Source organism: Nomascus leucogenys, chromosome 7b, assembly GCF_006542625.1.
Source record: "Nomascus leucogenys isolate Asia chromosome 7b, Asia_NLE_v1, whole genome shotgun sequence".
NCBI classification, from domain to species: Eukaryota; Metazoa; Chordata; class Mammalia; order Primates; family Hylobatidae; genus Nomascus; species Nomascus leucogenys.
In genome coordinates, this window is record NC_044387.1 from 46,308,085 (window position 1) to 46,330,755 (window position 22,671).

General features: G+C 52.1%; 1 protein-coding gene across 14 annotated transcripts in view; it reads right to left on the reverse strand.

The window, feature by feature from the left end:
- Window positions 1–22,671, reverse strand: part of TANGO2 (transport and golgi organization 2 homolog) — a 52,504-nt gene that overhangs the window by 10,078 nt on the left and 19,755 nt on the right. For 7 of the 14 annotated variants that reach the window (XM_030815841.1, XM_030815836.1, XM_030815835.1 and 4 more), the window contains exons 2-4: window positions 19,296–19,390; window positions 12,986–13,074; window positions 3,617–3,736 (exon numbers count right to left, since the gene is read on the reverse strand). In XM_030815841.1, coding sequence (XP_030671701.1) covers window positions 3,617–3,702 — 86 coding nt within the window. In that variant the 5' untranslated portion in view covers window positions 3,703–3,736; window positions 12,986–13,074; window positions 19,296–19,390. Of the gene's footprint in view, window positions 1–2,647; window positions 2,763–3,616; window positions 3,737–12,985; window positions 13,075–19,055; window positions 19,391–22,671 lie in introns of those variants that run through there. The other 7 variants (XM_030815833.1, XM_030815834.1, XM_030815831.1 and 4 more) reach the window with 4 other exon arrangements.

The following is a 22,671-nucleotide window of genomic DNA, read 5'->3' on the forward strand; positions in this document are numbered from 1 at the left end:
CAGGGGCTTGCAGGACCCAGCCCCTCGGGTGCCTGGCAGGGGGGTCATGGAGGCCCCAGCTCTTGTCCAGCATCATGGGTATGTTCCCAGCTCACCTCGGGGCCCACCAGCCGGGGAGGCACAGCATCTAAAAGGCCCCATGGCATGGACACACAGTATCTTAGGAAAGTTGCCAAAGACCATGGTGAGGAAGAACAGGAATGGAATGTGAACATAGATGGGGGGCCCTTGAAGCCTACCAGGGGTGGGGAAGGTGGGTCCCACCTGGGGGGCAGCACTTCGGGTAGGAAGGCACCACGCCTGGCTCTTTCTCTGCATCTGTTCATCTTGAAGGCCCAGGGCTCCATGCCCAGCATCTGGCCTGGGAGGGCATCTCACAGGCCACAAAGAGATCCTCTTCGCTTCGCAAAAAAGGCACTCCAAGTTCTAGAAGGCTCACTGTGGTATTGAGGATTGGAATATTTTCAGCTGGGGAGCATTTTGAACTATTTTCTTTTTTAAAAATAATTTATTTATTTTGTAGAGATGGGGTCTTGCTATGTTGCCCATGGGGACACAGAGGCTGCCCATGGGGACAACTGCAGGGCTGAGCCCCATCCCCACATCACCAACTTCTCCATCAGGCCCCCCACCACAGCTCATCTATGAGTGTTTCTGGACAGGTGGCCCCAGTGTGGCCCCAGGGTGATCGAGGCTTCCAAAGAAAGCACCAAAGACCACATTTTCCTACTCTCAAGTGTTAAGTGTACACTTTAAAACAGTTAAGGGACAGTAGAGCTGGGCATAGTGGCTCATGCCTATAGTCTCAGCTAATCTGGAGACTAAGGAGGGAGGAATGCTTGAGGCCAGGAGTTTGAAACCAGACCGGGCAACATAGCAAGACCCCATCTCTACAAAATAAATAAATTATTTTTAAAAAAGAAAATAGTTCAAAATGCTCCCCAGCTGAAAATATTCCAATCCTCAATACCACAGTGAGTCTTCTAGAACTTGGAGTGCCTTTTTTGCAAAGAGAAGAGGATCTCCTTGTGGCCTGTGAGATGCCCTCCCAGGCCAGATGCTGGGCATGGATTCCTGGGCCTTCAAGATGAACAGATGCAGAGAAAGAGCCAGGCGTGGTGCCTTCCTACCCAAAGTTCCTGCCCCCAGGTGGGACCCACCTTCCCCACCCCTGGTAGGCATCAAGGGCCCCCCATCTACGTTCACATTCCATTCCCATTCTTCCTCACCATGGTCTTTGGCAACTTTCCTAAGATACTTGGTTCATAATTTCAGAGACTGTTTGCAGGCAAAAAGCTCCTGTGGGCTTTCTGTGTAAGGACCTACAGAACTGGACATCCATGCTGCCAGCACTATACCACAGGCCAGGCGGAGGGCAGGCCTCACCCAGGGATAGCTGTGACAATGACAAGCCTCTCTCCCTCCCAGGCCTTGGCTTCCTCATCTGCACCTACCAGCAGGGCTGCTCACTGACCTCCGATGCCTCCCGCCCTCCAGCCTCGGCCCTGGCACCAGCTTTTGCCTGACCTGTGGTACGCTCTCCTGGCCACTGTCTGTATCCTCAGGCTAGGTCCAGGAGGCTGACCCCCACTCTGCAGCCTTTGGAGCCAGGAGAGTTGCACAGGCTCTGAGGAGCCCAAACCCCCACCCCCCAACCACAGGAGCCCGTGCATCTGCCCAGGGCATGGCACCCCTGGCACCCCACCTCCACACAGCTGCTGAGTGCTGAGTCCTGCTTGTGCCACGGCCACAGATCAACTCTCCTGAGGCTAATCAGACCCACGTGGAACTACTGACCGGGGAAAGTGGTTCCTGAGCATGCGGGCATGCAGAGAGCAGAGAGGCTCTGCCACCTGGAATCACGAAGGCATGGGCAGGAAGAACGGCTTCGGACAGCAAGTGCCCCATGCCAGCCCTCGGCCTTCCACCTAGGGGACACCGCAACTCTCTCAGCCTCCACAGCAAGTGCGCAGACCCATGCGGGGCAGCGCTGGGCATGCCACACACAAGGGATGCTCAACGAACAGCAGGCCTGGCGCTCGGGAGCCAGGAGAGAGGCCCGTGGACCTGCCCTTGTGGAAGGAGGCAGCTTCAGGGCCCGCCAGTGTGCCGACCACTTCCTGTTTGCCTGTCCTGGCAGAAGGCCCCGGACTAAAAGCATTGGCCAAGTTCTGGGGCGTTGGAGGGGGAGGAGGGCAGGAGGGAGGAATGCTCACTTCACGGAAGGGCAAAACACACAAAACCTCCGCAGTTCCGGCAGCCTCATCTCCAACAGGAGCCTCCCTGGGAGCACAGCATCCCAGCCACTCCAAGCCAGGGCTGCGGAGGGCTGCTCTGCACAGCCTGCCCGTGGGAGGGAGAACACCCGGCCAGGGCCACTCTATGCAACTGTTCTTCACAGCCTCAGCTTTCTCCAGGGAGCCAGCAGCCCTCATGCCATCACAGGAAGCCTTGGGCTTCACCCCCAAATACCCGAGTTGGTACATCTGTGACAGGCTCAGTCCTCAGAATGTTTGCCAAGTCATGAGGAGCAACATCCCTGGAGAGGCTGCCATGGCCCCCAGTGGAACTCCACTTCCTGATGAGCCTGAGGCCTGCCCCCGAGGCAGTGCTGGGCAGAGCCGCCATCCCCCTCTGGCAGACCCACCTCAGGTCGGCTGCTATGAGGTTGAAGCCATTGTACAGATGGCCCTCCATAGAGACTTTCTTCAGGTAGGACAAGCTGTCCACGTCAGTGGTCAGAAAGTGGGTGACAAGTTCACCTGTAGGCAGGGGACAGATGCTGTGTCCACAGCTGCAGGGATGTGCTCTTCTCCCAGGGACACTGATGTGGGGCCCCCTGGGGAGGACGCAGGATGATGAGGGGTCCCACTGGAGCCCTGGCCTGTCATGACTGCCGCAAGAGTCAGCCACACCTCATTAGCCTGGCTGCCACTCAGGTCGGCACTGCAAACTGCTCATTTTATTAAAAGAAATTTTTCCCCACTATGTCTTCCTATAGAAATCCAGCATGAAGTAAACAACACCTTTCAGTGGGGACAATGTGTGTCCACAGAGCTGTCGTCTCGGGGAAGGCATCTACTCTACAAACATTCCAGGCAGGGGACAGTGACACAGCAGTCAGGAGTGACACGCATGAGGACAAGTGGAGAGTGCACCCTGAGAGGAGTAAACAGTGCTGCGTGGGTCAGGTGGGAGTGGGCTCCCGGCTGCGATGCCAGAGAGCCAGGGTGTGGGAAATGGAGATGCTCCCCTCCTCACTCTTCCTGTCTCTGCCACATACCGCTGCAGCACACCTCAGTGGCGGCAGTGATATGCCCGCAGAAGCCACCCACCTGCCACGGGGCCCAGCTTGCCCCCTTCTTGTCCCCACCCTTACCTGGGCCCTGCTCTGCCACGCTTTGGCACCACCCACTCTGTAACCTGGCCCTGCCCCACGGTACCTCAGCCCTGCCCCATCCCACTCCCAAGCACAAGCACCTTGGCACTTCCTACCTTGGCCTGCCCCACTCCACCATACATTGGCCAGTCCCGTACTCCCTTGGCCCCACCTTGTCTCACCTAGGCCCACCCCACCCCACCCTGTCTCACCTTGGCCCCACCCCACTTGCCTTACCTCGCCCTCGGGCCTGCCAGTCCAGCCGCGGCTGCAGGTAGTTGGTGAGCGCTGCCAGCTTGCCACGTGTGCTGATGCCCAGCCATGTGCCTCCTTCTTTGCCTTCCTCCATGTCCAGCCCTGTGGCAGATGACAGTGTTACCACCATTGATGCCACCCATTCCAGTCCCCCATCTGGTCCCCAGCCCTGGGAGATGCATACTCGGCCCAGCTCTTGCCTCAAGCTCCTCGAGGACATTCGACATGCAGCTTGGTCCAGCAGCCCCAGCTGTGGAATTGTGGCTGGAACTCTTCAAGGCCAGGCGGCCCCTGGGGTTCACGGGTCGTGCAAGTGAGATCCCTGTCCTGTAGGACGACTATGACACCCACCACACCTATCCCAACAGACGCCCTGCAGAACACATCCTCCCACTTGGGCCAGTGTCAAGGCTGAGGGGCAGCACTAGGCTCCAATTGCATGAATGGGGTGCAAGGATGCTAGCTGTCCTCACCCAGCAGGATGCACCAGGCCCAAAGGGCAGGCCCTTCACTAGGAGCCCAGCACACAACCAGGACCTTCACCCCTGCCAAATCTTCTGCAGGGCATGGGCCACTGCTAGTGCCACAAGGTCGGAGGGCCCTGAAAGCCACAGGAGGGCTCCTTCTTAGACCAGGGGGTCATTTTACCCAAAGATTGGGGCAAAAAAGGCTGTCATTAAGATGTTATTTTTATTATTTTATTTCATTTTTTATTTTTTTGAGACAGAGTCTCATTCTGTTCACCCAGGCTGGAGTTCAGTGGCCATCACACAGTTTACTGCAACCTCCACCTCCCAGGCTCAAGCAATCCTCCCACCTCAGCCCAAGTAGCTGGGACCACAGGCATGTACCATCACACTCGGCTAATTTTTGCATTTTTTTGTACAAAGTTAAGCTGTGTTGCCCAGGCTTGTCTTGAACTCTTGGGCTCAAGCGATCCTCCCGTCTCAGCCTCCCAAAGTGCTGGGATTACAGGAGTGAGCCACTGCACTGGCTAGGATATTATTTTATTTATTATTATTATTATTATTTTTTGAGACAGAGTTTCGCTCTTGTTGCCCAGGCTGGAGTGCAATGGTGTGATCTTGGCTCATTGCAACCTCTGCCTCCCGGGTTCAAGCAATTATCCTGCCTCAGCCTCCTGAGTAGCTGGAATTACAGTCATGTGCCATCACACCAGGCTAATTTTGTATTTTTAGTAGAAACAGAGTTTCTCCATGTTGGCCAGGCTGGTCTCGAATTCCCAACCTCAGGTGATCCGTCTGCCTTGGCGTCCCGAAGTGCTGGGATTACAGGTGTGAGCCACCGTGCCCGGCCATAAGATATTATTTTTATAACAATAATCAATTATAACAGAAAAAGAAAAGATGTAAATATCAAAAATAAATAAAACTGTATTTGTGGCCCCGTGCGGTGACTCACACCTGTAATCCCAGCACTTTGGGAGGCTGAGGCGGGCAGATCACCTGAAGTTGGGAGTTTGAGACCAGCCTGACCAACATGGAGAAACACCATTTCTATTAAAAATACAAAATTAGCCAGGCGTGGTGGTGCATGCCTGTAATCCCAACTACTTAGGAGGCTGAGGCAGCCTATAATCCCAGCTACTCGGGAGGCTGAGGCAGGGGAATCGCTTGAACCCGGGAGGTGGAGGTTGCAGTGAGCCGAGATCACACCATTGTACTCCGAGCGAAACTCTGCCTCAAAAAAAAAAAAAAAAAAAAGCCAACAAAATCGTATTTGCAACCAGCAGGATCATATATGAAAAAAACCCAAAAGGAATACCAAAACCAATGTATTAGAACTTATAAGTAAATGCTAGCAAGAACTGGAAAGTGAACATTTAAATATACCATTTATAACAGCATTTTTAAATCCTTAGTGTGATTAAAAAAAAAAAAAAAAAAAAAAGCCAGGTGCGGTGGCTCACGCCTGTAATCCCAGCACTTTGGGAGGCTGAGGCGGGCGGTTCACGAGGTCAGGAGTTTGAGACCAGCCTGGCCAATATGATGAAACCCCATCTCTACTAAAAATACAAAAATTAGCTGGGTATGGTGGCAGGCACCTGTAGTTCCAGCTACTCGGGAGGCTGAAGCAGGAGAATCGCTGGAACCCGGGAGGTGGAGGTTGCAATGAGCGGAGATGGCGCCATTGCACTCTAGCCTGGGCAACAGACCAAGACTCTGTCTCAAAAAAAAAAAAAAAAAACCAGGAAAATATTTAATGAAAAATGAGTGACAAAGACTGAAAACTCCAGGGCACTGTTGAGAGTCTCAAGTTGAGCTGACCTGATTTAAGGAGAGATGTGCATATTTACTGACTGAAAGATTCAATAGTGTTTTGTGGTGTGATCTCAGCTCACTGCAAGCTCCGCCTCCCGGGTTCAGGCCATTCTCCTGCCTCAGCCTCCCGAGTAGCTGGGACTACAGGTGCCCGCCACCACACCTAGCTAATTTTTTTGTATTTTTTTAGTAGAGACAGGGTTTCACCGTATTAGCTAGGATGGTCTCGATCTCCTGACCTCATGATCTGCCCACCTTGGCCTCCCAAAGTGTTGGGATTACAGGCGTGAGCCACCGCGCCTAGCCTCAATAGTGTTTCTTGTTGTTGTTATTTGTTTCACTGGGTACTTCTTAGACAACTCAGTATTGCTAAGGTGACACTTCTCCCCAAATGACCCAAAGATTCAAAACCTGCCTAGTCAAAATCCCAGGAGGCTTTTTGTTTTATAGCAATTAACAGACTGACTAAAATATCTATGCATATGCAAAGGCACTGGGATGGCCAAAATAGTCCCGAAAAAGAAGGCAGACCCACATTGTCTGATTTCTATTTTTTTTTTTTTTTTGAGACGGAGTTTCGCTCTTGTTACCCAGGCTGGAGTGCAATGAATGGTGTGATCTCGGCTCATCGCAACCTCCACCTCCCGGGTTCAAGTGATTCTCCTGCCTCAACCTCCCAAGTAGCTGGGATTACAGGCATGGACCACCACACCCAGCTAATTTTGTATTTTTAGTAGAGACAGGGTTTCTCCACATTGGTCAGGCTGGTCTTGAACTCCCAACCTCAGGTGATCTGCCCACCTCGGCCTCCCAAAGTGCTGGGATTACAGGTGTGAGCCACAGCACCCAGCCTGATTTCAAGACTTACTAAAAAGCAGCAGCACTCATAGACTGTGTGGTGTTGGCATCAAGACAGATACATAGGTCAATGGGCCACAACAGAGTCAGGAATAGACCCACACATATATGTTCAACTGATGTATAACCAAGTTGCCATAATAATGACCTAGGCAAAAGAAAATCCATTTAATAAATGATGCTGGAACAACTAGAGAGATTTGGGGGTCAGAGGCAGTAAATCTCAACCCCTACCTCACACCATGTACAAAACCTTGAGATAAATCACAGACCAAACATAAAAACCAAAATTAGGCTTCTAGAAGCAAATGGAGGAAAATATTGTTATATATTTTCCTCTGGGTAGGCAAAGACTTTTTGGATAAGACACAAAAAGAACAACTTATAAAAGATAAGATAAACTGTACTTTGTTAAAATAAAATATTCTGGTCAGGCGCGGTGGTTCATGCCTGTAATCCTAGCACTTTGGGAGGCCAAGGCTGGCAGATCACAAGGTAAAGAGATTGAGCCCATCCTGGCCAACACGGGGAAACCCCATCTCTACTAAAAATACAAAAATTAGCTGGGCGTGGTGGTGCATGCTTGTAGTCCCAGCTACTCAGGAGGCTGAGGCAGAAGAATCACTTGAACCTGGGAGGCGGAGGTTGCAGTGAGCTGAGATCGCACCACGGTACTCCAGCCTGGTGACAGAGTGAGGCTCCACCTCAAAAAAAAAAAAAAAAAAAAATTCTGCTCACCAAAAGCTATCATTAAGGAAATGAGTAGGCACAAAGGACTCATATCCAGAATGGATAAACAACTCTTACAAATCAATAATTAAAACAAGAACAAAACTCCCAAATTGCCCAAGCAACAAGGACCAGATTTACCCTCCTGCATAAAACAACCAAAAATAAATAAATAAAACACATGAAACAATGGTGTATTTATTAGTCCATTCTCATGCTGCTACAAGGACATACCCAAGACTGGGTAATTTATAAAGGAAAGAGATGTGACTCATAGTTCAGCGTGGCTGGGGAGGCCTCAGGAAACTTACAATCATGGCGGAAGGGGAAGCAAACATGTCCGTCTTCACATGGTGGCAGGAAGAAGTTCCAAGCAAAGCAGGAAAAGCCCCTTATAAAACCATCAGATCTTGGCTGGGAGTGGTAGCTCATGCCTGTAATCCCAGCACTTTGGAAGGCCGAGACAGGCAGATCACCTGAGGTCAGAAGTTCGAGACCAGCCTGGCCAACATGGTGAAACCCCATCTGTACTAAAAATACAAAAATTAGCTGGGCGTGGTGGCAAGCGGCTGTAATTCCAGCTACTCAGGAGGCTGAGGCAGGAGAATTGCTTGAACCTGGGAGGTGGAGGTTGCAGTGAGCTGAGATCACACCATTGAACTCCAGCCTGGGTAACAAGAGCAAAACTCCATCTCAAAAAAAAAAAAAAAAAAAAAAAAACCCCATCAGATCTCACGAGAACTCACTCACTATCATGAGAATAGTGGCATGAGGGTAACTGCCCCATGATTCAATTACCTCCCACTGGGTCTCTCCCAGGACACGTGGGGATTTGGGGAACTACAATTCAAGATGAGATTTGGGTGGAGACACAGCCAAACCATATCAAATGGGTTTTACAAAAAAGGATATGACAGACAGGAAACAAAGTGAGCCCATGATTAGAGAGGCTCCAGGACCCAGCCCAGGGAGTGGGGGGACCAGGCCGAGTTCAGCAGACTCCCTGAGCTGAGAAGAGGGGCTTAAATGTTTGGGGAAACTGAGACAACGAGAGTTCATGGCTGCCACAGTTTGGATGTTTGACCCCAGACCTCATGTTAAAATCTGATCCCCGGGCTGGGTGAGGTGGCTCATGCCTCTAATCTCAGCATTTTGGGAGGCTGAGGCGGGTGGACTGCCTGAGGTCAAGAGTTCGAGACCACCCTGACCAACATGGTGAAACCCTGTCTCTACTAAAAACACAAAAAATTAGCTGGGCGTGGTGGCAGGCGCCTGTAATCTCAGCTACTCGGGAGGCTGACGCAGGAGAATTGCTTGAACCTGGGAGGCGGAGCTTGCAGTGAGCCGAGATCGCACCATTACACTCCAGCCTGGGCAACAAGAGTGAAACTCTGTCTCAAAAAAAAAAAAAGGCCGGGCGCGGTGGCTCACGCTTGTAATCCCAGCACTTTGGGAGGCCGAGGCGGGCGAATCACGAGGTCAGGAGATCGAGACCACGGTGAAACCCCGTCTCTACTAAAAAATACAAAAAATTAGCTGGGCATGGTGGCAGGCGCCTGTAGTCCCAGCTACTCGGAGAGGCTGAGGCAGGAGAATGGCATGAACCTGGGAGGTGGAGCTTGCAGTGAGCCGAGATTGCGCCACTGCACTCCAGCCTGGGCAACAGAGCGAGACTCCGTCTCAAAAAACAAAAAAAACAAAAAAAACAAAACAAAAAACAACCAAAAAACTGATCCCCAGTGTTGGAGGTGGGGCCTAATGGGAGACAGATCTACCTAATGGCAGATCCTTCATGAACGGCTTGGTGTTGTTCTCACAGTGATGAGTTCTAGCTCTATTAGTTCCTTTGAGAACTGGTTGTTTAAAAGAGCATGGCGCCTCCTCCCTCTCTCTGGCTTCCTCTCTCTGCATGTGATCTGCACATACCACCTCCCCTTCCCCTTCCACGATCAGTGGAAGCTTCCTGAGGCCTGCATCAGAAGCAGATGCTGACACTGTGCTCCAGGTCCCCTGCAGAACTCTAAGCCAAATAAACCTCTTTTCTTTATAAATTACTCAGCCTTGTGGATCACTTGAGGTCAGGAGTTCGAGACCAGCCCAGCCAACCTGGTGAAACCCCATCTCTACTAAAAATACAAAAATTGGGCTGGGGGAGGGATAGTGTTAGGAGAAACACCCAATGTAAATGATGAGTTGATGGGTGTAGCAAACCAACATGGCATATGTACGTATACCTATGTAACAAACCTGCACGTTCTGCACATGTACCCTAGAACTTAAAGAATAATAATAAAAAAAATACAAAAATACAAAAATTAGCTGGGCGTGGTGGCAGGTGCCTGTAATCCCAGCTACTCAGGAGGCTGAGGCAGGAGAATCACTTGAACCTGGGAGGTGGAGGTTGCAGTGAGCCAAGATCGCACCATTGCACATCAGCCTGAGCGACAGAGCAAGATTCCGTCTCAAAAAAAAAAATTACCCAGCCTTGGCTGGGCACCATGGCTTATTACCTGTAATCCCAGGACTTTTGGAGGCCAAGAAAGGAGGATCACTTCAGGCCAGGACTTTGAGATCAGCCTGTGCAACACAGCAAGGCTTTGTCGCTACAAATTATTTTTAAAAATTAGCTGGGCATGGTGATGTGCACTTGTAGTCCCAGCTACTAGGGAGGCTGAGGTGGGAGGATCACTTGAGGCCAGGAGTTAGAGGCTGCAGTGAGACAGGATTGTGCCACTGCACTCCAGCCTGGGCAACAGAGTGAGAACCTATCTCAAAAAAAAAAAATTACCCAGACTCAGCTTTTTTCTTTAGAGCAACACAAACAAACTAAGACAGTGGCACAAAAGTCCAGAGAGGAAGGAGCTGCACAGAGAATCTCTGATCAGCATCTCAGGGAGGAGACTATATGACACTGGGGCAAGAACCACCAGTGCTCACACAGAGCAGGCAGTAGGGCTGGCTCCCAGACACCAGGCTGGAAAACCTCAAGATCTAGGGGCACTGAGAAAAGTACACAAGAGCATTGCAGAGGTGTCAGACAAGGGCAAGTGAACTAATATATGTGTGTAACTGGAGGGAAGGAGAGAGTGAGAGAGAAGACAGAAAAACTACTTGAAAAAGTAATGGCCGCCAGGTGCAATGGCTCATGCCTGTAATCCCAGCACTTTGGAAGGACGAGGCGGGCGGATCACCTGAGGTCGGGAGTTCAAGTCCAGCCTGACCAACATGGAGAAACTCCATCGCTACTAAAAATACAAAATTAGCCTGGTGTGGTGGCACATGCCTGTAATCCCAGCTACTAGGGAGGCTGAAGCAGGAGAATAGCTTGAACCCGGGAGGTGGAGGTTGCGGTGAGCTGAGATGGCACCATTGCACTCCAGCCTGGGCAACAAGAGCAAAATTCCATCTCAAAAAAAAAAAAAAAAAAAAAAGAAGTAATGGCCAAATTTTTATGAATTTAACGATTTTGATTTGCATTTCTTTTTTTTTTTTTTCTTTTTTTTGAGACAGGGTCTCACTGTTGCCTAGGCTGACTGCGGTGGCTCAATCTCGGTTCACTGCAGCTTCTACCTTCCAGGCTCAGGCGATCCTCCCACCTCAGCCTCCTGAGTAACTGGGACAATAGACATATGCCACCACACCTGGCTAATTTTTTTTTTTTTTGTAGAGACAGGAACTCACTATGTTGCCGAGGCTGGTCTCAAGCTCCTGGCCTCAAGGGATCCTCCTGCCTTGGACTCCCAAAGTGCTGAGATTACAGGCGTGAGTGAGTCACTGCCCCAGGGTGATTTCATTTCTAACAAGTTCTCAAGTAAAGCTGGTGCTACAGGCCCAAGGACCACACCTGGAGAACCACCGTCCTAAACTTTTGCACACAATCTGGTGACACCAGAGAGTGAAAGGATGTGGGCCTTAGTGATATGGTCACCCCGACACTTGGCAGAAGCCCGTGTACATCCGTGCACCAGCTGCCACCATCAAAACACCATGGGGTGAACAATTCCACAAGACTGGAGCTTCTGGGGTTGGCACTAGTTCAGAGGCAGCTGACAGACCTGGGTGCCAGGGTGGGATGGAGCCCAGGAGGGCACAATAGTCAAGGAGCCAGAGGAGGGTAATCCTCTGAGCTGCCACGTCTTCATCTACAAAAACCTTCCACCTTCCAAGGACATCGGTCTTGTGCCTTCACCCACCCATCCTGACCAGCCCTGCGCCCACTGCATCCTCCTATACCAGCAGGCCTAGGACCACCCTGCCTCAGTCTCCATGCACCCATCCTCCTCCCACACAGTGCCAGGACAACCCAGCCTCAGCAGCATTCTCACACTACTGCCAGGACACAGGCCTACACAGGAGTCCTCACAAAACTCCACAGCTGAGCTTTTATTTGATTGATTGATTGAGACAGGGTCTCGCTCTGTCACCCATGCTGGAGTGCAATGGCACAATCTCAGCTCACTGAAACCTCTGCTTTCCGGGCTCAGGCAATTCTCTAGCCTCAGCCTCCTGAGTAGCTGGGGCCACAGGCACATGCCACCATGCCTGGCTAATTTTTCTATTTTTTTTTGTAGAGACAGGGTTTTACCATGTTGCCCAGACTGGTCTTGAACTCCTGGGCTCAAGTAATCCTCCTGCCTCAGCCTCCTTAAGTATTGGGTTCACACCTATAATCCCAACACCTGCCCTCCCGGCCTGGGAGGCAGCACAAGGCACGCACAGCCTCCGTGGGCCCACAAGGTCACACATCTGGCCTGAGTGGGCACCCTGGAGCATGCCAGGATGCCTCGGGCCCACTTGGCGCCTGGTACACAGGCAGAGTAACCCGTGGCCTCACCAGCCGTCTATGCACACCTTCCAGGTAGACTCCCACCACCCCATGGGCAGAACTGCTTCCTGTCCAACAGGACTTCAATGAGGCTGGTATCTTTGGAGGGGAGGACCTGGTTCTCACCCCTACTTCTGCCCTAAATGAGTACACCTCATGCAACATAGGCATGGTGCAGGTGACGGGGCTTCAGCACCACCAGCTCCCCAAACTCAGCCCCGCCATCCCTGAAGCAAGGGTGCTCATATACAAACAGAAACACAAACACAGGCACGCACATGCATGCATACACACGCATGCACACACTCATGACTGGGTTGCTTCACAAAGTGACTGAGTGTGGATCTGTACATCACACAAATCCACCCACATGCCCTCAGCAAAAAGGAGGGATCCAAATAAAACCAACTGATCCTTTCTCATGATGGGGCCCCCATGCAGACACATGGCACAGGAAGCCACGCAGACAGTGCTGGGTGGGCAGCTCTGGCGATGCCAGGTGCTGGGGCTGGCCCTGACCACGAGCTCCATCAGTTCCACCTCTATACCCCGCCATCACACTTTGAAGCAGCACCACTCAGTTAGGGTCACTCGGGCCACGCAGGGGCTAGGGAAGCAACAAGGCGCAGCCACCGCCGAGCACGCAGGAAGACTCACCACTGAGGATCTCGTTGTTGTTCCCCCAGAAGTCAGCTAACTTGGAGGGTCGGCTGTAGAATTCGTCCCTGTTGGCCGCCAAGATGAGCCTGCAAGAGGAAAGCATCACTGACGGCTTCAAATGGAAACGAGTGAGCCAAGTCTTTTTCTCTCTTCATACACAAAACTGGCCTCAGTGGCAATAAGGGCCAGTCTCAGAGAGGGCAGGATGCCAGCAGTCCTGCTGCACCCGCACTGGAGGAAGGAGCACAGTGGCTCCAGATGAGCTCTCGGGAGCCTGCAGCCGGGACCGCACAGGAAACAGGAGGATGCTGGGCAGGGACACACATCCACACCATTCAATGGTGGGCGACGGGTCTGCCAGGCCCTCAGGGGCACCATGGAGCCTGGGCTCCATGCCGGGAGCCCAGGCTGGAGGGTAGGGGGCTGTCCTTCCTTCTGTCCATCTGTCCCCAGCCCTGGGAACACCCACAACAAATCCGTGGGCTCCTGGAAGTGTGAGCTCAAGGATACAGATTGAAAGGCACAGCATGTGGGCCTCTGAGGGCTGCTCCATTCTGTGTCTTTTGGAGTTAATTTCTGGGGTTGGTTGGGAGTGAATGGGAACTTCACTGTTTTACTAGTTTTTTTGCATTATGAATCAAACAAATATTTCCATTTTTATTTATTTTTATTTTTTGAAATGGAGTCTCTCTGTGTCACCCAGGCTACAGTGCAGTGGCATGATATCGGCTCACTGCAACTCCCACCTCCCGGGTTCAAGCTTCTCCCCCCTCAGCCTCCTGAGTAGCTGGGATTAAAGGCACCCGCCACCACACCCAGCTAATTTTTTGTATTTTTAGTAGAGATGGGGTTTCACCATGTTGGCCAAGCTGGTCTTGAACTCCTGACCTCAAATGATCTACCTTCCTCGGCCTCCCCAAGTACTGGGATTACAGGTGTGAGCCACCACACCAAGCCTAATCAAATAAATATTTCTTTTGCAATTAGGAGAGACATCTAAACTTTAAGAGCCCTGGTCTTGAGGAAAGAAAACTGACTTTCAAGTCCCAGCTTGGACATTAGAAGAAAACAAATAAGGACATAGTGGTGACTGAGTGGAAGGGGTCAGTTCCTGCAATGTCCGTTAGACCTGAGGGTCTAAGAAGTGATGGCTGGGCCAGGCACAGTGGATGACACCTGTAATCCCAGCAGTTTGGGAGGCCAAAGTGGGAGGATCACTTGAGCCTAGGAGTTTTGAGACCAGCTTGGGCAAGAAAGTAAGACCCCATGTCTACAAAAAAAAAATACAAAAATTAGTCAGGTGTGGTGGTGCATGCCTGTATTCCCAACTACTTGGGAGGCTGAGGCAGCAGGATCATTTGAGCCCAGGAATTTGAGGCTGCAGTGAGCTGTGACTGCACCATTGCACTCCAACCTGGGGAACAGAGAAGCCCTGTCTCTAAAAAAAAAAAAAAAAAAGCGATGGCTGAAGACCCCTTGAGCACTTGTGCCAGAGAGGCAGCTCCAAGGAGCAGAGCTCGGCTGTCCTGCCATCACACTGTGAGTCTGAAACCAAGTTGCAGTGGTGAGATCCTGACGAGTGTTTAAAAATAATTTCCATATTGATCATTGCACATCAATTTCATAAAACAACATTTGCTCCTGATTAAATGTGAAATAACAGACATTCATAAAATTGGGAGTGAAAGTGGTGCTCATAGTTGGGTGTGGTGGCTCATGCCTGTAATCCCAGCACTTTGGGAGGCCAAGGTGAGAGGATCACGAGGTCAAGAGATCGAGACCATCCCGGCTAACACGGTAAAACCCCGTCTCTACTAAAAATACAAAAAATTAGCCAGGTGTGGTGGCGGGCACCTGTAATCCCAGCTGCTCGGGAGGTTGAGGTAGAGAATTGCTTGAACCCAGGAGGCGGAGGTTGCAGTGAGCTGAGATTGTGCCACTGCACTCCAGCCTGGGCAACAGAGCGAGACTCCATTTCAAACCAAAAAGAATGTGGTGCTCGTACCCACCACTCATGCCCTTGGAGGCATTCACGCCTGTATGCACATGTGTGCCCCCCACTCAGCGCCTGCCCCTGAAGCTTCTTGCCCGCAGAACTGGGGAAATGCTTTTGGTCGTTGCCAGGGACTGTGCCATGCCCTAGAGCCCTTGAGGTCTGCTATGGAAGCCTCACCACCTCCAGGGTGCCCCATTCAGCCTGCTCGGACGCCCAGCTGGCCCCAGGGCTGCACCAGATCTCGGGGATGTGCTGCCTGGGGTAGGGGGAGGTGGTCTCTGTCCCTGATGAGCCTCAGCCTTTGTACCTCTAACTGCCATGTTTCAACTCAGACCCGGCCCAAGTCTCCATGTCCCTTCTGGGCAGAAGTGCCCCGCAACCTCTGCAGCAGGGATGGCAGCAGAGCCCACCTTCCCTGGGCTGGACAGTGCTAGTAGAAGGCAGTGCACTTGCCCCAGACCTGGATGGGCCAGTCCTGTAGAAGGTGCCCATTGGTTGTGTCCTGGCCAGCAGGCAGGAGAAGGGGGAACACCGCAGTCCCTGAGTGCTATGATGGGGACGTGCCAGGGTCTGGGATGAGAGCTCCTCCACCTTATGGGTGGCGTCAAGCTCCATGTGGTTCTGCTCAGCATTCTCTCTTAAATACCTTCCTCCTCTGCTTCCACGTCCCAGAGCCCTGCAGGTGAACAGGGGTTGGGAGAGCCAGGGACACCTCATCCCAGTCCAACCCCAAACCAGGCTGGGGCTGTTGGCTTCGGGTGCTGATTCTGACATAATGCTCTTACAAAGGGAAAATAAAGGGGAGAAAAGTAAGAAGAAAAGCTGACTGGGCATGGACTTTTGTCCTAAGATGTTCAGCTGTCTGTTTTTAAACAAGGAGCAATTATATATGTTTGCCTAATAACTCAGGAACATTAATTACCAGGTTATTTTTGTCCCAGCAGTCACTGTTTAGCTGAATTGCTGGTGGTTTGCCAGGGATTTCATTGAATACATAATTCAGGGATGAGCCAGCATGCTGAGCACCCAGATCAAGCCCCAAAGGGAGGAGGAAGTAGCTCTCTCAGTCATCACTGGTGGGGCTGCACATGGATAGAAGCCTATCTGCGCCCCATGTCCAGAGAGACAGGGATGCACTCACCACAGCAAGGTCCCTGAGAATGGCAAGTCACCTCGGCTTTATTTTGTTCCAATAACTGAAACCACTAATTATCCATCACCACCTGACACCCTCGCTGCTAGGCAGGGTGAGTGCGTGCACTGTCTGGGGGGTATGTGCATCATCTCAGGGGATGAATGTGTTCTGTCGGGGGGTGAGTGTGTGCACTGTCTGGGGGACAGTTTGGTGACAGATAGATAGGAGGTACTCTGGCCTGAGATCCAGTGATCAAACCCTCAGTGGTGACCCCATGGAAGCTGCCCCATGGAGTAACAGCTTGTCCTGCAGCCACTCTAGGCTGAAGCCAGCAAGTGGCATTGCATGGGGCTATAAACAGGCAGGTTTTTTTTGTTTGTTTTTTTTTTTGAGATGGAGTCTCACTCTGTCACCCAGGCTGGAGTGCAGTGGCACTATCTCAGTTCACTGCAACCTCTGCCTCCCAGGCTCAAGCAATTCTCCTGCCTTAGCCTCCCTAATAGCTGGGATTACAGGTGTGTGCCACCATGCCAGGCTAATTTTTGTATTTTTAGTAGAGACGGGGTTTCACCATGTTGGCCAGGCTGGTCTCGAACTCCTGACTTCAAGTGATCCACCCACCTCGGCCTCCCAAAGTGCTGGGATTACAGGCGTGAGCCACCGCACCCGGCTGTAAACAGGCAGTTTTGAAAGAGATAGGGTGACATCATGAAGTGACTGTGTTATCTTGCTGCAGGGTCTTGGTTTTCTGTGATGGGTATCAAATTACCAAATACAGTGGCCGAGGTTGGGCATGGTGGCTCACGCCTGTAATCCCAGCATTTTGGGAGGCTGAGGCAGGAGGATCACTTGGGCCCAGGATTTCGAGACCACCCTGGACAACATAGTGAGACCTTGTCTCTACCAAAAAAAAAATTAGCCGGGCATGGTGTAGTCCCAGTTACTTAGGCATGCTGAAGTGGGAGGATCGCTTGAGCCAGGGAGTTTGAGGCTGCAGTAAGCTATGATCACACCACTGTACTCCAGCCTGGGCAACAGACAAGATCCTGTCTCTAAAATAATAATAATAATAATAATAATAATAATAACATAGTGGCCTAAAGCACCCTACTTTTTACCCCAGTCCACAGGTGAGGAGTCCAGCCCAGCCTAGCTGGGTACCTGTACGAGGCCTCCCAAAGTGCTGCAGAGGTGCTGTCAGGGGCTCCATAGAAGCGCCTGTGCTCCCAGCCTGCAGCGTGCCCTTCCCCTGGCTGGACACCCCACAGCCAGAGCAGAAGCAGCCACCAGAAGCACCCTCCCATGAAGTCAGGAAAACACAGCGCACATTTGCTCAGTCACCCAGAGGTGGCACATTTCTTCTTTGGCTTAGGGCTTCGGAAAATAGTCCAGAGAAATCCTGAGGCCAACTGGAATGGCAGGACTCGCAGGACAGGTCCTGGCAGCAACACACAGGTTCTGAATGAAAGCAAGAGGGGCCCATGTCAACCCTCCTCCTCTCCACCCAGGAGGCTGGGTGGCACTGACCAGCACCCGCAGGCCGGCCATCAAGCTTCCTTCCCAGAGATGGGAGCACTCGGGGTGGGTTGAGTCTCTTCACCAGCCTGCAGGAGGCAGCCCTGAAATGCATACAGAGCTGGCCGGCTCTCCTCAGCGTGCTAGTTTTCTGGGGCTGCCGTAACTATGCACCACAGACCAGGCGGCTGCAACAACAGACACTATTGTCTCATGGCATTGGATGCTGGAGATCGAAGATCAAGGCGTCAGCAGGGCTGGCTCTTTTTGAGGGTCTTCTCGGTATGCAGACGACTGCTTCTATCTCTGTATACACACCAGCTTCCCCTGTGCGTATCTGAGTCACCCATCATATTGATTAGGGCCTACCCACATGACCTTATTTTACCTTAATCTTTTTTTTTTTTTTTTTTTCTTGAGATGCAGTCTCGCTCTGTTGCCCATGCTGGAGTGCAGTGGCGCAATCTCGGCTCACTGCAAGCTCTGCCTCCCGGGTTCATGCCATTCTCTTGCCTCAGCCTCCCAAGTAGCTGGGACTACAGGCGCCCGCCACCATGGCCAGCTAATTTTTTTGTGTGTTTTTAGTAGAGACATGTTAGCCAGGATGGTCGGGATCTCCTGACCTTGTGATCCGCCCACCTTGGCCTCCCAAAGTGCTGGGATTACAGGCGTGAGCCACCGTGCCCGGCCGGCCCCTACATTCTTTAGAGTTCTGTTCTCTCACTAGCCAGCCCAACACTACTCCAGTCCCTGTAGCAGTCAATAGTTCTTTCTTAACATTTCTTCCACCTTCCCTGCAGCATGCTGTCTGCTGCTTGGACCCTGGCCTGGCCCTGCCACTCACTCAACTGCAAAAGGGAAAACACCAGACACCCTTCCTTCCTGATTCCTTGGCCTGAAATGACTTCACTCAGCCTTGAAGTCAAGCAGCATGGTGTCTATGCAACTTTGCAGTGACTCAAATCTGAGACTCTCTTGAAATGGTTCAAATCATTTCTGGTACAGATTTTAAAATGATGAAAACTTCCCAAGCAGTGGCATTAGAGAGTGGTTACAAGTTTCATTTTGGGTGTGGGTGACATCTCTGCCTCGTTCTCCATGTGGATAAATGCTGGGGTGTCCTGGGGAATGGAGGTGTGGCCGTCCTGAGTCCAGGGTCAGGGGTGGCTTCTGGCCTCGGTTTCCTGACTCTTTGGCTGGTCCTCAGCATCCCCTCTTCCCCAGGTTCTTTTTCTTCAGCTCAGGACCAACACACAGACCCCTAGCCTGGCCGCCACTTCGACTACTCACCAGCAGCTGCGACCCGCCAGCCCAAGCTGGCTCTCACTCACTGACACCGTTGTCGCAGTTCTGCCGCCCGACCCTCCTCAAAGCCCATAGAACTGCAGCCCGCCTGGACCCATGTCACTCCTCTGTCCTACCTATAGCTGCCTTCTGTGACTGAGTCTTCACGTCTTTGTATATTGACTGGAGTCCCCACCCTGAGAGGCATTCTGACAGCATCCCACACTGAGTGACCCTGTCCTGGATGGCAGTGCCAGGCCTGTGCAGCCCTGGCCTGGCCCACACACCTTCCTGCACACAGCAGCTCGGGTGGCATGAGAACTGGCTGGGCACCCGGGACCCTGCAGGGTGCAGCAGATGCACAGCGAGGGGGTTACCTGTATGCGTTTTTGGAAACAGGGCGAGGATCAAACTTAAAGAAGATGATGCACATGGTGGTGCAGGGCGGCTCTGCTGACACAGGTCGCAAGGTCTGCGGGAAAAGGAAAACACTGAGTTGAGTGGATGGCAGACACTCAGGGCTGCCCTCCGAACCTGCAACAGGCCAGAACAGACAGAGCCACCTCTGTGGTGCCTGTACCATTTGCTGGGTGTGGGGGAACTGGACACCACACTCCTGGCCATCGCCACACAAACACCTCCCAAACCCACGCACTCATCAGCACTGGCCAGACTGTCTCTCCACCACCTGCAACACCAGCCCTGAACAAAAGCATCCCATTAGCACCATGGTAGTCTTAAGGCCCGGATACACTGAGCTGGGGTGCTGAGGGGGCCGCAGGGTGGGCAGCAGAAGTGAGGGCAGGAGCCACACTGTGAGAAACAGACTTACCCATCCAAATCTAAAGAATGAACTCAGAGACCCAGAGAACAGCGAAAGTAACACTTTTAATGACAGTCTTGCAAGATCGGGTGTCAGACAGGCACACCCAGCACAGTTTTGACAAGCAATTTATCCCCTAGTGCGCAGGTCCCTCCCCCAGTTCCTCATAGGCCAAGTACTATGGGGTCACAATTTTCCTGGACATCGCCTATTAATTGTTGGGTAGGGGCTTCAGGTGTTTTTTTTGGGGGGTTGTCTTGCTGTATTTTGTTGCAGCCCACAATGCATTGCAGTTCTAGTTAGCTCAGGGACTTTTTAAGTATTTAACTTACGACCTAAGTAGCAGGCAGGCTGATAAGAACAGACAAAACGAGCTATTTCGCAGGCTAGTAAACTTTTAGCTTAGACTAAACTTCTTTGGTTCGGGTGAAGGCAACTAAGTGGGGGGAAAGAGGAGGCTGACAAGCACGCATCAGCTATCCAAACAGGGGCCTAGTATATACTGTTTCTTCTGTAGTTTGCTGACCTAAGCCAATTTAAGACACTTTGTCTTGGAAATAGACCACTGTATACATTTTTCCTTCAAGACCGTCCCCCACATGCACATCTCCTCCCCTGCAAAAGCACCAACCCCACCCCACACGCCACCAGTGGAGGCAGCCCTGCCTCCGCCTCCATCCTGCCAGGCAGGACAGCATGGCCCACTCACCTGGGATGCACGCCCTACAGGCCCCGGTCAGCACACACACTCGCCATCCCACAGGACCCGAGGGCCCCACACAACCACAGCAGCTGGCATGGACACGTGCCAGGGACACGCTAGGTGACTGCACACTTAGCATACACCTCGTCCCCAACCAGGGACCTCTGGGGCCCAGAGCAGGCAGTTTTCCACAATGCAAATGAGTGCAGAACGGAGATTAGACTCCGAAGCCACCCAAGGGTGACACCCAAGTTCCCTGAAATGTGCACATGTGCAATGATTTAGTGACATGGCTCCAGGGCAGAGCCAGTACTCACAGCTGGGACATGGGATAGCTAAGAAGCTGTTCAAATACTGAAGAGACCCAAAAAGATTCCTCTGAGAAAAGTCTAATGAGTGGGGACGGAGGTGAAGAGGGCTCAGTGTATGTACCTCCACAGACACGGGCATCAGGGATGGCCACTGGGGACCATCTGCTCCAGTGAGGAGCTGGTGGCTGTGCAGTTGAAGTGTTGGGATAGCAATGAGCGCCACATGCACATCCACTGGGTGGGGGGGATGGGCAGCCATTTGAGATGGTCTGCTGGCCACCACTCTGCATAGGATGGGAAGCTGAAGGGTGTGTCGTTATAAGGGAGCCCTGTGGGAAGCAGACTGGGGGGCTGGAAGTGGGTTGGGTCCCCTTGCCGGATGCCCTGGAAGCGCCCACAGGGGGCCATCATCCGAGGGTGGGCAGGCTACTAGGGCCAATCCTTTTGGTAAAAACAACTCAAGATGCTCGATAAAATATGAAAACATCTTAAAAATTGCCAGGAGCTGATGAGCTCATGCAGCATTTGGCCAACACTTCGGAGAGCGTGGCCCACAGAGGACAGCAGAACACAGTGGCCAATCCTGCCTGAGAGCGTTTGCCCACTGAACACATTGGGGCTCATGCTCTGGTGGCCTTGGGGGCGAAGGAGACAGAAGACAAGGTCCAGTCACCCTCACAGGATGGAGAACCTAACAGAAGACTCTCCCCTAAGTTAGACTGGGACTCCAAAGAGCAATGCTCAGGGAGAGATGAACTACAGCCACAGCCACCCCCAGGGGTCATGGGGACATTGCACAAAAGTGAGGGAAAGTTCCTGAGAAGCTGTGGCACAGCCAGTCGTCCAGGTCCACACTGGGGGTACAAGGACCCACAAGCCAAGCACAGTTTTAAGGGGCTCCAGCACTCGTAGTGCCCCTGTGCCTGAAGTTCTCTCTAGAGAAATATACCTTCATCCTACACTTCAAAGAAGTCTCAAAATCATTTTTCAAAGACCAGAAGCAGTACATAGTCAGAAAGAACCACATAATGAAAGAAGCAACATGAGCGAGAACCAGCAGAAAGATAACCGTACATGCATCATCAACCAACCATGCTCTGATGGCAGAAAGAAAACAGACAGCTCAGAAATGTCTGCAGGGAAAACGAAGTGATGAAGAGCAAACTGGTTTACAAAGCAGCAAAAGGAACTCGTTTTTTTTTTGCTCTTGTTGCCCAGGCTGGCTGGCATAATCTCGGCTCACCACAACCCCCGCCTCCCAAGTTCAAGCGATTCTCCTGCCTCAGCCTCCCGAGTAGCTGGGATTACAGGCATGCGCCACCACGCCCAGCTAATTTTGTATTTTTAGTAGAGACGGGGTTTCTCCATGTTGGTCAGGCTGGTCTCCAACTCCTGACCTCAGGTGATCCACCCACCTCGGCCTCCCAAAGTGTTAGGATTATAGGCATGAGCCACCATGCCTGGCCAAAAGAACTCTTAGGAAGCTATTTCAGAAATGAAAGCTTCAGTGACTGCACATTAAAGCTCAGCTGTGGGTTTAAGAGCAGATCAGGTGCAGCTGATGATGCAGAACCATCCTGAATGAAATGCAGGAAGATGGGGAGCACGCTGGGCTTTGGGGGTGCACCCAGGTGTCCACCTGCTAGGTGCCACTGATGGGGTGGGCCCAGCACTCACCATGTGGCCAGAAGACACAAGTCCCTTCACTCTGGAGGCGCTGGTCTTTCCTGCACATGAGAACCCCTGGCTGTAGTCACTGGAGAAGCCCTGCCAGCTGGTCTCTACTGGAATCCCACTGGCCTGGAGCCCAGGGCTGCCCAAGGCCTGCTCACCAGGGACATGCTTCTCTGGGGTGTTAGAGAAGGCCGTTGGTCTCAACTTCAGCCAACCTCAGCCCTCCCTGGGCTGCACGCCTA